Below are 16,026 nucleotides of genomic sequence, written 5' to 3'. Positions count from 1 at the left end.
GTATGAAATCTCCCAGTAGATGACCAGGTTGACTTTGAACTTGATAAAACACTGTACGAAACTTTAGACTGTACTTCAAGCAACTTTATTCTGTGCATTTGCTCTCCTCCGCTAGGCTCTGGCACCTTGATTTCAAAATGGAATGGAATTTTTTTGTTTAATTTAAAAAGAGGACATTGGACCACTGAGCAGTAGCCCAGTCCTTTAGTCCAGGTAAGATCCCTAAGATGTTGTCTCTGGTTCAGGAGTGACTTGATCCTAGGTATGCAATAGTTTCCTGGAATGCAACTCTAGCTTCACTCCACTCCTTGTGAAGCTCTGTGAAGCTCTGTGAAGTTTTTTGCATCAGCTTTGCATGACAATTGTCTTAAGACTTCAGTCATCCCAGTTGTTTGTGCACCATTTCCTTTCGCGCATTTTCCTTCCAGTCAACTATTCATGATTATGCTTCATAACAGCACTCTGTTAACAATATTTCATTGATGCCATCTGTAGCTTACCCTCCATGTTAAGAGTGCTGATGATTGTCTTCTGGGCAACTCTTATGTCTGCAGTATTCCCTATGATTGTGATTGCATGTTTTAAACTTCAGGAATATGAATTTATTTGAACTCAAATTTTTGAGATACTCTATTTTTAATTTCTATTAGTTGTAAGCTGTAACCATCAAAATTTAAACAAAATTTTAAATTTTAAAACAAAAACGTATTCCTGTTTTTCAGTAACATTACTTTAATTATCTTTTATATGTTTTAAATGTTCAAGTTGACTCTTTTTATTATTTCCTTAACATGGCACCTTGTGGTCCTGTTAAGAGGCTTTCGTGTAATTGTCCTGCAGTATATTTCTGTTAGGAAATATTCTGTATTAGTCTTTTGATATTATAAATCTTTATTACTACTATTATTTTAATTTAGCTGTCATAAACTTCCACTGATCAGCTATAGCATCAACACCACCAACAGGATAACTGAACAACAATGATCACCGACTATATAAAATAGCAAACTGGTCACAGGATCAGGCATACTCAAGGCACATGCATGCCCATGTAGACCAAAGGCCAGCCCATCTGGTCAGATCCAACAGAAAAGCTGATGCAGCACAAACCACCAATAAAAAAACACCTAGTGCAGCACAGCCTACTACACACAAGGCCCAACAGGGCAAGGCTAGCCAAGCTGGCCTCAAAACACCCCAGACCCCAACATAATTGAATGTCAATGGAATGCATCTACTGGTGCCCACTACAAACCCAAAGAACTCAACGGATCCGGTAACAACCTCCTGGTGTCTGACACCACAGCAAACCCCAGAGGCCCTGCAGAGCCATGTCTGAGGGTCCAGAGCTGCCTTGGGGGCATGGGCAATCACAAAACTTTGGTGAATTTAATGTTAATAGTTTTATTTTTATGGCTAATCTGTGTGCGATTGTACTCATCATAGTTTCACTAAACTGCTGTGATTCTTTTACAATTATCTTGCATTTGTAAACAGTTAGTTTGTGGAAATTCTTGCACCCTGTAAATAGCTTCAGTATTTTGCTTCATATAGAAAACTCTTTTGATAAACACATCTGCCAAAATAATAATCATAAATTAGTAAAATATATTAAAGGATAGAGTTATAATTATCATACGAGATCATTTCTTGTCTGGAGAATAGGCATTAAGTATTTCACTAGAGCATAGGTGCAATCTGATTGTTATTCAAAGCATGGTTTGATCTGATTGTTATTCAATGCATGGACAAACGACAGTGAATCTAACTCCTTTCCAGCTAAAACATTCCAGATTTGTCATGTTAAGCTTAGCATATTCCAAGACAATTACAACATGAAACATGAGATTGTGATCTTTAACTTTAATCCCAGAAGAGTCCCTCCTCCTACATTTCTACTGTTTACATTTATCCTCAGAAAGGCAAATTCATAATTTTAGGGATATTCTCAAAAATGCAACAGACCAAAATGTAGCCTTGAGACTTGATGTGTAGATTCAAGAGGGATCGTTCCACAATTTTTTTCATTTGCAGCTTAATGAGAGCCTCTGAACTGAGCTTTGGGTCACAATCTTACCATAGATCAACAGTACACTGCAACATTTTATGCTGTCTTTTCAGGTCTGGCATCTTTCAAAACATAAATAAGTGCTTCATTCTACCCTTTGCTTTAAGGTGTGCATCTTAGTTTAAGCACGTGATATATCCATTTGGAATGCTCCATTAAAATAAAGTGTTAGATAAATAAAAATAAATTAGCATGTGAAGTATAGAGAGTACATTCCATGTCAAATCTTGGTGAACAGGTTTACAGCAGAAACCGGTGTTACTGTGTCAAATACAGTATAGTGTAATTATTTTGAATAAAATGTCTGGTTTGCCATGAAGACAGCAGGAGTGCAAATCTGGAAAACAAAGTCAGGACTCTTTGGCAGACTCTTGTTTATGCAGCTCAGCCTGTAAACGCTCTTTAAGCTTATGGAACGATGGTCTCATTTTAGGGTCCTTCTCCCAGCAGATCCTCATAATGGCATAGATGTCAGATGGGCAGTCCTCAGGTGGCTCCATGCGGTATCCCTCTTCCACCTTCTCCTTCACCTCCTTTAAAGTCTACAAGAAACAACAGAAAAAATATTAAACATTATTTCATAATAGTCAGATCAGAAAGGAATACTAGCTTAATGGGATTTCTCCAGACTCACTTTTAGACACTACTAAAGCTAAAGTGAAACAGGGTTGAAAAGCCTCCCAGACACATACATTGCAGACTCTGTCCACCATTCAATTCTGCATATTCTAAGTTTCAGAATCATTTTATCCGTCCACAAAAGCTTATTTTAAGAATTGGTCCTCGAGGTTATCCTGTTATTCAAATTGGGGAAACTTAACCACTGCTCCAGGTCAGGATCAACCATAATTATGTAAAGCTAGCTGGTACATTGGTTATCATGGCTCTTGGTTCAAATTACACGATAACAAAGCTTACAGAAATAGTCTGAGTAAAGGCGCCAAAATTGGGATTTGAACAGGAATGATTGGTTATAAATTCAACCAATACAAACTTGTCAATTAACTTACCATCTTGGGGTAGGGCTGTCTACCAAAGGAGAAAGTTTCCCATAGAAGCACACCATAACTCCAAACATCCGATCGCGTAGAGAACTTCTAAACAAATAAAAAACACAGAAAATTAGACCTAACAGCAACAACTCACATTCTTACAGCAAACTATGCTATATCACTTAAGTATACAGTATGTATATGAATTCCTATGGAAGACTATTTCATAGAAAGCTAATTATAAATGACTTGTACTACTTGTATATTTATTCAGGACAACAAATGGTTTAAATTATTTGAATTTATAATTTATACATGGAATTTAATTGTATACATGTTTAAAAAATTTACAACAAAGAATAAAAGAAGTAAAGAATTTTGTAATTAACTAATATTTTTATGTGTTACCATAAAATGCATGATTTGAAAGTTGTGAGACCGCATTTATTAGGTTTTTATACTACTATAATTTAACTGCACGCTCATAAATACATTTTTAAAAAATGTACAGCGCAATCTGTTGAATTTTAAGATTAAGTAATGTTTTTTTAAAGGTTAATTTTTTTATGATCTTCAGGAATATGAATTTATTTGAACTCAAATTTTTGAGATACTCTATTTTTAATTTCTATTAGTTGTAAGCTGTAACCATCAAAATTTAAACAAAATTTTAAATTTTAAAACAAAAACGTATTCCTGTTTTTCAGTAACATTACTTTAATTATCTTTTATATGTTTTAAATGTTCAAGTTGACTCTTTTTATTATTTCCTTAACATGGCACATTTCCTTAACATTCTGTTTTCCAATTAAATTGCCAGGGGTAGCTCATTGGTTAAGGCATTGGACTATGGTTCGGAAGATCCCAGGTTCAAACCCCACAACCCCCAAGTTGCCACTGTTGGGCCCTTGAGCAAGGCCCTTAACCCTCAACTGCTCAGATGCGTAATGAGATAAAAATGTAAGTCGCTCTGGATAAGAGCGTCTGCCAAATGCCTTAATGTAAATGTAAATGTAAATTTCTAATTAGATTATTTTCTCTTCCCATGGGCAGATTGCGGTGAAACAAAGCCTATATGTTACCTCAAGCTCTGCCAAATACACCTGTGAAAACCCCAATAAAATCTGCTTAGTGGTTTTTACATGATGCATGCACGAACAAACAGACAAACGAAAAATTTTGAAAAAAAAAAAAAAAAATTATCCCCCCCCCCCCCAAACAAAAAAATTTATTTAGCAAATATCTTTCATTTACAGACATGGCAACTTTAAAGTTTTATTATAAGTATAGATTAAATGAAAAATTTCACCTTATTGTTTAAGGCCTCAGGTGCAGTCCATTTCACAGGCAACTTTGCAATGTCAATGTTCTGACAGTCAGCCATGGCCAGGCCAAAATCACTGATCTTGGCAACACTGTCCTCAGATATAAGGATATTGCGGGCAGCCAGGTCTCGGTGTACAAGTTTCTTTGACTCAAGATATTCCATCCCTTCACACACATCTCTGTAACCCCCCAAAATAACCACACAACCATACATTTATTAAGCACTATTTTATAACTTCTGTATATAGGAATTCATATGATTCAATAATGAAATTGTTTGAAGTTTTGATTAATGTCTTCAAATGTTCATTAACATTTTTAGACCAATGTGGTAATTGGCATAGTTAAAAATGAATAATTTGACAGCAGAATGATATTTTAGCTGTTTTGAGAAAAACAGTATTGAAGGTTTTTCAAATAAAGCAAAAAGTATTGAAAAATTTTGGTTGATAGTCTTTCAGCCGTTCCTGTTGAGGGGTCGCCACAGTAGACCAGCTGATTAGCACAGCTCATGCCTTGATTGTGATTTTTTAGTGGGTTAAACAGATTCTAAAATTCATCAGCTTCATCCTCTACCAGTTTCAATTTCATGTCAGTAGGTTAAGGTTTAACCTACTTTTTAACTGATACATGTGTACGCTATTGACACTGTGGTAACTGTGGTAAATGGCACTACAATGTGAAAGTTTTTTTCCCCCTCAATATTCTCCAAAAATCCATTAAACACATTTAGTTAACTCATGACAGCTGGTAGTTTTGCTTTACTGATTACATGATACCAGGAAGTGATGCAATTGTTTTTTCAAAATGTGTTGACTTTTATCTATAAAATGCTGCCAGTTTGTGTTGTGGTTTACCTGTAAATATGTAAGTATAGATAGCGGTTTTCAACTTTTACACTTTAATAAAAACAACGGTTTATGCCAGTGGAAAATAATTTACCCAAATGAGTTAGAAAATGCGATGTATCATGCTTTGCTGTTCAAATATGGATATGGTTGAATACCTACAGAGCATATTTCAGAAGTTCAACTGTTTTGATAGCTGAGCGTCCTCTTGATCGCACGTAATTCACCAGATTCCCCTACAGGAAACAGCAGCATTACCACATGTACTAAATCATCAATTTATACAAGAAAGCTCTAGTTTCCATGTACACACAAAAAACTTACATTCTTAATTTTTTTTTTACATTTCCATGTTTAACTGTTAACATACTGATAAAACTAACAAACTGATTTTATGATGCTAGAACAAAAATTATGTTAAAACTTAAAAATGGCATTTGAGACATCACCTCTAGTTAACATAATTTTTTCATCTCTGTTGTCCTATCTACTGTAAAACAAAACTAAATGGCAATGGCGAAACATGCTGTACCTTTGCCATAAATTCTGTGATGATGTATAGGCCATTGTGTAGAATCACTCCTAATAACTGCACCAGATTCTTATGCTGCAGTTTTCTATAAAATAACATGAACCAATTCAGTGAGATAGCAAACAACAGCTTATGTGATAGACAGTTGCTGAGACACTCACGTCATAACGGATGTCTCGTCCAAAAAAGCTTGCGCAGTAACATCAGACTTTATGTTTTTTACTGCCACTTTCCTGCCCATGTATTCACCCTGAAACACATCTAAAAATATGGAACAATAACTGTGAGAGTCTGGTCTTTGTGTATGTGTGTTTGTGTGTGTGTAAATACTGAAAAGTAAAATAGTTTGCATGCATTTTAATATTCAGTGAACAAAGCGTTGATATGTTTTTAAGAAAGAAATATATATAAAATGTATTAAAGGAAAACCAAATAATGTAGCATATGGTTAAAAATGTAACAATTGTTCTGCAATTTTTTTTTTTATTTTCATAAAAGGGAAGATTTGCACATAATTGTATACCTAGACTTTACATCATAAAAAGTGTACAGTAATAAGTCAATCGTGTAGACAGATTCAAAACTGCAGTTGGTATTTACTAAAATATTAGTATATACTGTATATTTTTTTGGTGAAATGTACCAAATTCAAAAATCACAATATAGCATGATTGGGTTACAGAGGGAATGCAGCCAAACACTATTCGGTCAAGCGGTCAAATATGCAAATTATATAAGCTGTTTTATAAACAGGAAATAGATGCACCAACATGAGTGAACCTAGAAAATACTCTACACAGGCTGTGCTATAAATCCAAGCCTGCAATGACATGGCCCTCAGTAAAATTCTAATCTGGACAAACACGTATATTGCCATCTTGTGGTATAAATAAATGTAGGTCAGATACAGGAACATGTGAACTAACCTCCAAACTCGCCACATCCAATATTTTCTCCCAAAGTTAGCTTTGATAGATCTAATAGCCACCCCGCTAAGAGAGAAAAAGAAAGAGAGAGAGAGAGAGAAAGAGAGGGAGAGAGACATTTAAATACAAACTTTTAAAGCTCATTAAATAAAAGATAAGCAGAATGATGGCAGTTACTTTTGGATAACTGCAGTGCAGCTGACTTGGTGCCCTCTTTTTCTTTGGGCTTTTGCAGTGTGGTAGCAATAATGCCTTTGTTCTTCGAGTAGAACTAAAACAGGACAAAAGAAAAACATTTTGACTTTATCAATTTATTATTACAGCAATCTCACATTTCCACACTGCCCTTACAGCGAATGACAGCAAAACACCTGGCTTCAGATTAATTGTAATAATTGTTAATTTATTTATTTGAATAAAGGTCATATCAACGGAATATTATATTACATTCTAGAGAATTAGATGTTGTGAAATTGCGTTGTCCAGCTCTGACTGCATATTTACGAATCATTTCCATGTAATGACCTGAAAATACCTTGTGTATTGTTTTTAAGTTCCTATTGGTATACTGACTGATTACCTTCGGTCATTGCTTGTTTAAAGAAGAATCACAATGAGCTCTATTATTATAAATAAGTGTATGTATGTTAAATTGGACAACATTATTAGTCTGATGGAAATTTAATTTCATAAAAAAAAACATGTTGGCATCCAAACTGTTTGAGCCTGTACAGCATCAGTTCTGCAGGTTCGCAGATTCCAACATTAAGATGTACTGTACAAAAGTTGAAAAGTAGTCCCTGCTGACATTTATATGATGGTCATACATGACATCCCTGCTGTGTACTGAATATCGGATCAAGCTGTCACTTCCTCAGGAAGAGGAAGTTAGACCACAAGATGTGAGTCACACACCAACTGTGCAGGCAAGATATATTCTTTAACAAGCTACATCCAGCTACCGAACTCATATAAGGTCATAATTAGCAGTCTCTCTGTGCACTCTCACCTCCACCATGTCGATGAGGTTGTAGAAGTACTGTGTCTTGTCAATTGTTAGCTTAGATTCCTGGTAGATGACATGGTAATGAAGAACCTCTTGCTTATAGCTTACGCACAAGACGTAGTCACCGGGATGCCGAATGGACTCACGCACCAGAAACAGGCCATCTTCCATCGGGCGCAGTTTGCCGACAGCATCGGGACCTGAGATCTTCCCATGGAACCATCTGGAACATCAGTGGGACAATAGCAATATGTAGCGACTTTGATGTCCTCATCAAAATCATCAGTCATCAACAACATATTGAAAAAGGGGTTTGATGATAAATGACCAAATATTTGTAATATGGGTTTTTGTGATACTGGTATCAGCAGGCCATATAATGATCATGCTTTTTTTCTGGGTAAATATAACAACAGACCATAATGGAAACACTGACATTGAGAAGTGATACACTCCAAACAGAAAGTGAAAACCACAATGTTTTTAAATCAGTTATTCAGACGGTTAAGTTAACCAAGATATTGTCAAAACATTGTTTTACTAATTATCCTCAAAAGTAAGTTGCACAATGTATTTTTAACAATGTTATGAAGATGATGTTTTAATAGCAATGCCACATTGCTGGAACCTTTGTGTTTTTTTTTTGTTTTTTTTTATTTAGACTTGACTGATAGTAGATAGTAATATTAGCCATAGTAATGTCTCCTGAAATGATTCCTTTTAATGTCTATATTAGTCATAGTACACATGCTATATTCAACTTTTTTTTTTTTAAATAAACAATTTATTAATTAAAATAAATTTAGATAATATAAAATTGTTTTTAGATTTATTTGTTCTACTTCAGATTTGTAGAAGACAGGGTAAACATAGTTTGTGATTTGCTCAGACATTGTTCATATAATGCAGTTAATTTATTTAAATAAGTGCTGGAATTTGAGCAACATGCATTCTGAACACTTTTATGTCTTTTTAATAAAATTAATATAAACCTAAATAGATTTTTCTTCAATTAAGAAGTCCCAAAGACACTTATATATAAGTATAATAAGTGAAAAATAAAATATGATATATCATTTATTATAAATATTATTATATATCATGAAGTATGAAATGATTTTGTGGGATACTCTAAAGTTTTTCAGTTAGTACTTCATCCAGTGCGCTAAAGGATTCTCAGGTTTGTTGCTTTTTTATGTAGAGCCATAAAACAGTAGGTTTCCTTTACAATAAGCAAATTCAAGTAGAACATCTGTTCAAAGACTAAGCCATTTCCTGTTCAAAGCCCCCCTGAGAAATGCTTTTTAAAGTATGTGACTAGTATGTACAGAAACTGTCTCCTGATAAACTCTCTTTTTTTTCAGACACAGGTCAAAAGCTTCAGTAAATTTTAATATCATACATCAGAATAGGGAAAATGGGAGCTCAATGACTTTGACTATGGCATCCTATTTTCTAGGGATTTTCACTGTAAAAAAAAAAACAACAACAGTCAAGTGCCCAGTTGTACACATGAACTGTACAGAAATGCCTTGTTCATGAGGGAGATCAAAGTTGATTGACTAGAACGGTTTGTTCTGACAAGAACTCTAATCACCACTCAAATAACAACTTATTATAACCATGCATGGCAAAAAAGTATTTCAGAAAGACAAAACATGAAATCAGGAAGTAACAACAGAAGTACATGAGATTACACACATGAGAAGCACAGGACTCAGAGGCTACAATGGGCCACTGTGCTTATATAGCCTGTACTAGAACTAAGCTTAAATTAAATTTACTTTTAGTCCAGAAACCGTACAGGTCATTTGCTTTGTTCCTCTGTTTAAAATCTTAAAGGCTCAGTGTAAAACTCTAAAACCACTTTTCCCCCCCTAATCATCTAAGTAGAGCACTTTTAGAGAATACAAGAACTATCCCAAAAAACTTGGAATCCAGTCGAGCTGGATAAGAAGATGGGCAATAATCTATGTAATTATTTTTTTTTGCTCATCTCTCTTTAAGCATGTTTATAATAGAACCCTACAATTTCACTTTAAAAAAACAGGACTTACCTACAGTACATTTTATGAATGTTAACCAACCAAGGGTACCCTTCTCTTAAACACTTTTAGACCCACACACATGTTCCTCAAACCACCCATGTGCAACATGCAGATTTCCGCCCCTTAACCACACAACTGACACATATACACATGACTTTTTCTGCCTACACACCTCTATAATTAGCACCTTTCAATACCGTAAATAATAAATGAATAGTAAGGCAGTGGAAAGCAAAACAGAAGTACACTTTATCATGATAATGTTAATTCTGGGTTTCAGAGAACGATAAGCACAGGATTTAATGCACAATCATCCAGTTTGGGACTATGTACACCTGCCTATCTTTTGGCGGTAACAGCATTTGTACATAAACACTTTAATACAGATCAATTATTGTTTGGTTTTTACGCTGGTTGTTAGAAGATTGTTTGTCTTTACTGTAGCCATCAAAAGCAGAAAATCAAGAGAATTTGAGTTGCTCACATGAATTAACTTCATGTAGTATACTGGTACACAGTATATCCGCAAAATGTAAACATTGTTATTTTTAGGTAAACGAAATCATTTGAATATTTGCAATCAAATATCTTTGGCTCAACATGTTATATGACATATGACTCCTCATTTTTAAACACTAAAAACACAATTTTCACGAGCAATTACCCTTCACCTTGATTTGGAGGTACAAAATTGCATTATGTTTTTCAGGGTTTGTCTGGCAAGTCAAACCTTTATAAATTTGAATGCTCTATGAGGTGAAAACTGTATTCCATCTACCCTGTGCTTGATTCCCACTGACTAATTTAGCAAATACAAACTGCTATAGCAGTGCCAGGTTCAAGCATGGATAAAATGGCAGGGTTGCGTCAAGAATGGCATCCGCCATAAAAACAGTGCCAAATTGTTGGCGGATCAGTTGGTCCGCTGTGACGACCCCTCAATGGGAGCAGCCAAAAGACTTACAAGAACATTGTACCTGCGTAATAAATTAAATATGCAAATAAAAAAATTACTCTCTTTTAAAGAGATACTTTGGTGCTGGTGTGCTTCAACAGTAAATATGCGCTGAGAAAAAATATGAGCAAAAATTTCTCATGTCAATTTTATGTCATGTCACAGTCTTAATCTAAAATGGATTAAATTCCTTTTTTTCCCCTCAGAAATCTACACACAACACCCCATTATGACAACATAAAAAAAGTTTTCCTTAGATTTTTGCTAATTTATTTAAAAAAAAATGAAGAAAGCACATGTACATAAGTATTCACAGCCTTTCCCATGAAGTTCAAAATCAATCTCAGGCGCGTCCCGTTTCCCCTAATCATCCTTGAGATGCTTCTGCGGCTTAATTGGAGTCCACCTGTTTCTTTTATTTTAAGGTCACGGGCAGTTGTCCTAGCATTTCACTGCATATCGTACTGTGTATGACTGTGTATGTGACAAAGAAAATTTGAATTTGAAATTTAAAATTCAGTTGATTGGACATGATTTGGACAGGCACACACCTGTCTACATAAGGTCCCACAGTTGACAGTTCATGTCAGAGCACAAAGCAAGCATGAAGTCAAAGAAATTGTCTGTAGACTTCCGAGACAGGATTGTCTCTAGACGCAAATCTGGGAAAGGTTACAGAAAAATTTCTGCTGCTTTGAAGGGCCAAAATGAGCACAGTGCCCTCCATCATCTGTAAGTGGAAGAAGTTCAAAACCACCAGGTCTCTTCCTAGAGCTGCCCGGCCATCTAAACTGAGCGATCAGGGAAGAAGGGCCTTAGACAGGGAGGTGACCAAGAACCCAATGGTCACTCTGTCAGAGCTCCAGAGGTCCTTTGTGGAGAGAGAAGAACCTTCCAGAAGGACAACCATCTCTGCAGCAATCCACCAATCAGGCCTATATGGTAGAGTGGCCAGAAAGTCTTATTAGACCTGAGAATTTTGTTTCTCAAGGTCTGAGAGTCCTTCAGGTGCCTTTTTGCAAACTCCAGGAGGGCTGCCATGTGCCTTTTACTAGGGAGAAGCTTCCGTCTGGCCACTTTACCATATAGGCCTGATTGGTGGACTGCTGTAGAGATGGTTGTCCTTCTGGAAGGTTCTCCTCTCTCCACAGAGGACCTCTGAAGCTGTGACAGAGTGACCATCGGGTTCTTGGTATGAATATAATTCATCTTAGAATAAGCCTGTGACATAACAAAATGCGCAAAAAAAGTGATGCGCTGTGAATACTTTACGGATGCACTGTACATATATCTGAGACACTTAAACACGCGTTTAAAGAACAGGAAACTGAAAGTTATAAGATTCCTTTTGTGCAGAGCTGAAAAAGACAACTTTAGGCATTGTCTTGCCCTACACTGCAACATTTAGAGTAGGGTGAAAATTCTTTAAGATTAAAATCTTCTTTATTATCAGTATGAAGGTTTACGGTGATGAAGAAATCTAAAATAGTTGTACCGTCAATATTTAGACAATGATGACTTAAATGGCATTACAAAAGTATTTCTTGCTATGGCATGTAATCTAAAATATTTAAGTTCTAGAATAATCTATAACACAATTTGCTTATAAGGTGATGTATTGAAAACCACAATAGGGGGATATCCAGTTAAAACACCATGACTGTATCATTCTGCTCCCCAAGCCGTTCAGATTTAGATCAGACTTACGGCATGAGGCTGAGGCTGGGGTCTACACGGAGAGCTTCACGTTCCCGCATGTTTGAAGCAAAGATCACACCTTCTTCTCCTGTTCTGTTGTGCTTAGCTCGGTAGATGTCTTTCCCCTGTAAAATAAAATTGATTGAGTGCCCCTGCTAACACTTCAGACATTTCAGATAATTAGTACAGTATTTGTATGTACAAGTTCATTCGTGAAAAAAACAATGTGACAATTTTTCAGTCAGCTAATTTTCAGTTAGGCTATTTTTTATTTCAATGTATAGAATTTTTTTTTTTTTTTTTTTTGCAAATACCACTTCCAAACCCTGCTGATAAATTACTAAACAGTCCAATAACATTCCTTGTTGGTTGGGCACATGCTAAATGATAAAAACAACTGAGTTTCACATTAGTATTAAAAATTTACACATTTTCACATGTTTAGTGTTAAAACATAGAACGAAGACAAATGTTCATTAGTGAGTTTTCACAGTAACATGGGTAAATACTTATGAAGTCACTAACAAACTTTATGTAAATACATAAGATACCCCAATTAAGTCTATAAGAAACTGGTTCTGGTGCCACTAGTGCCAAGGGACAGGTCGCCATCAGAATAAACACCATTAGATCAAAGCAGGCATCACAAAATGCATTTCTAATAAATGAGAATAGTTAATATACCAGAAACAAAATGAATATACAGAAACAAAAGTGTAACAGAGGATGCTTACTTCAAGAAAAGGAAAACAGACTATGATAAATAAAGTTTCAAAGATAAATGGACAGATTAATGTTTATTCTTCCTGCAGGAAGTTTAAAATCAGTTCGCCTCATACGGTCTAAAACCAGGGCGATAATAAAATGCTGTAATGTGACGCCCACTATGAGACAAAACACCAGCAGCAGTCCGAGGTGAGGGCATGTAAAATAAACAAACCGAGTTCAGTATGAGACAGCAGATCACATTCATGTACAGCCCAGCAGCATGCTATTTAAGATTCACTAAAGACTGATTAAAGATTTTAGTTTGTATTCCATACAAATGCATTAAAATATACAAGGCTATCAAAAATCAAACTGTCCATATGTTTAATGTAGTTACTGAAAATTGCCAATAAATATTATTAAACAGGTAAATACCATGGAAAAGTATTAATCAGGATTTTATTTTAAAATAACACCCCAAAGTTTGAACAGCTTGTCAAGTGTCATTAAATCTAGTATTGGAAAAAAAAAGAGGAAAAGATGAAAATGGTGATTCAGAGGATGAACCAGGAAGTCAAGTAAATCCCTACAAAAAACAGTGTGTAGTGCTACGTTTCAGTTATAAAACTTGGAAAGGTTCAGGGGATGTGAATACTTATGCAAGCTACTGTACATGCTCTTCTGCACAAGAAAATAAGATCCCTAAGACTTACCATTAACAACTCCAAATCTAAAATGGTAAGGATGTCTCCTTTGCGATAGAAGATTTCATTGGGTTTAGGTTTTGTGTTGTCACTTTTGGCGACACAGTGAGTACCAGGAGGCCATGTTTTCTGTAAAAAAAAAAAAAAAAAAGGTCCTAAGTTTATTTATATACGCCATCTGCACTATAGGTGATCACTGATGCGAAGTGTGTGTGTTTACCCTAGACATCACTAAAGACAGGAAATGTAAATCAGAGAAAAAAGTAGGCCAGCAGCATCAGATTGCCTGCAAATTAAAAATACAAAATTAATAGGTAAATAGATAATAGATAAAAGGCTTCTTGGTAAAATATAATAAAAAGATAATTAGGTATATAAAAATGATATATTTGTAAAATGATCACACTAAACCTAAAATTTAAAAAATATTAATAAGAGCATTTATTTTTTCTCTCTCGTTTGTAATAAAAGAAAACTCAACAATAAAGTTGTGGTATGACTTCACGCTTTCTTTGTTGTTATTTCTCCCCAAATATTTTCCACTTTAGTTTCACCTTCCGGTAAGAACTTCATCCTTTCACTCTCACTCATTCTCTATACCGCCTCTTCCATACGGGGTTCCATGGATGTCTTTGGACTGTTAAAGGAAACCCAAAGGAAACCCACCAAGCAGATGCAAACTCCCCACACTCCGGCCCAAGGTAGGAATCAAACCCTCAACACTGGATGTGCTAGTGATAACCATTATGCCACCAGACCACCTTTCACTATTTTAGCTATTTTCAATTTACAAAAGTTTTTCTTTTAGATAATTTTTCTTTTTGCTTTTTCTTACCCTACTTCTGTCACCCTAATGTTCACTCAGCAATCACTTTAAATAAGTTATCAGCCATAACGTACACATGATGAACACATGAAATATCCGACCTGCGTTGGGAAAAACTGTGACCTCAGTGACTTTGGAATGAGTGTGACATGGTTAAGGGTGCAAGCCTTATTGGTGAAGTTTATAAACTGCTTCTCTCCTGACAATTTCCATATAAATCCACATTATATAACATGTTATTATATATCTTATTATATTAATTAATGTGATACCTAAAAAATATTAATGGAGAAAATTAGTTATCCTGCATTGGATAGAAGAAAAGTCTAAGATCAAAAATTGTTTTGTCATGAGACAGGTAAATACTGTCGAGAAAACTCAAATAAGCCACTTCATATTGCCCAAACGTGAAACTGCATCTTGCCATTTTCCCTGACCCTGAATTTGTAATGTTTTGTTACGTACAAAATGTTAAGGCGAATTTGAGTTTTTACTGTTATATTACGTCACTCAAAACCTTATTTAATAGTAGCTACATTATTACTATTTTACTGTACAAATTTACTATTTTACTGTAATTACCAGTTACAGTACATGTAATTTAGCAATTCAGACTAAATGCAAGTACTGTCAAAAAATAACTAGCGCAAAACAAACTAAACCTGAAACGCACTGTAGACGAAATATGACTTACCAGACAATGTATACGGCTTACAACTCCAAGTCCACGCAGGGTTCAACAGCGCACACTGAGTATATGACTATACGAATGTTTTTATCTAGTTTTGAGGACTGATGTCGTGCTGCTTACTTCCTCTTCTTCATCCCACTTTACCGAAAATCGGTGCAGTACATCACTCAGCCGCCAGGGGACGAAAAAGAACTTCCTCAAAGAGCAGGAGTAATTAGAGCTGAATGGCTAAACTGTTTGGAAAAGTGATAATGGTTCACTGGAAAAATAATCATGTGTTTTATATACAAACTCCTTATTTCTTACGGGTGATACATTTGTATTTAGACATAGTCAAGTTCCTGCGAAAGGCAAACACATTCTAGCCAGTTGCCTACATATAGGGTGATAGGTGTCCACATAGTTCTGGCCATAAAGTGCATAAATAGATTCATCAACTGAGGGGAAAAAGCAATAAGTTGTTCATATTCTCTGCCATAAATCATAAACAATGTAAGTTTAATATTGGGATATAATGGGGTATAACAGACCTACCAAATGGATCATACCTTTTATTTGACAGAACTCAAATAACAACAGCAACAACCACCACTACTAAAAATAATATGTACTGCACATATTATTGGCGTGAAACATCTTCACCCATTTTGTTCCACACACTGCAAATGCACTTTATTCTGGTAGTATTTAAGCTCCCT

At 35.3% G+C, this 16,026-nt stretch overlaps 1 protein-coding gene across 2 annotated transcripts; it reads right to left on the bottom strand.

Moving 5' to 3' along the window:
* Positions 1-1,848: 1,848 nt before the first annotated feature.
* On the bottom strand, positions 1,849-15,550 carry matk (megakaryocyte-associated tyrosine kinase). 2 transcript variants are annotated; one of them, XM_053513064.1, is made up of 13 exons: positions 15,332-15,547; positions 14,032-14,097; positions 13,821-13,940; positions 12,409-12,524; positions 7,702-7,921; positions 6,870-6,963; positions 6,693-6,758; positions 5,928-6,027; positions 5,767-5,851; positions 5,397-5,470; positions 4,370-4,565; positions 3,079-3,165; positions 1,849-2,610 (listed from the first exon to the last, which is right to left on the bottom strand). In XM_053513064.1, exons 2-13 carry the CDS (start codon positions 14,038-14,040, stop codon positions 2,419-2,421), a joined length of 1,359 nt encoding a protein of 452 aa, XP_053369039.1. In that variant the 5' UTR covers positions 14,041-14,097; positions 15,332-15,547; the 3' UTR covers positions 1,849-2,418. The 2 variants fall into 2 exon arrangements, with proteins under 2 accessions (XP_053369039.1, XP_053369040.1); XM_053513065.1 differs by lacking the exons at positions 13,821-13,940; positions 14,032-14,097 and having other exon boundaries at positions 15,332-15,550.
* Positions 15,551-16,026: the final 476 nt, after the last annotated feature.

This window comes from Clarias gariepinus, chromosome 15 (genome assembly GCF_024256425.1).
Source record: "Clarias gariepinus isolate MV-2021 ecotype Netherlands chromosome 15, CGAR_prim_01v2, whole genome shotgun sequence".
Lineage (NCBI taxonomy): Eukaryota > Metazoa > Chordata > Actinopteri > Siluriformes > Clariidae > Clarias > Clarias gariepinus.
The sequence above is the reverse complement of the archived record's forward strand: the minus strand, read 5'-3'. Positions and strand labels throughout refer to the sequence as shown.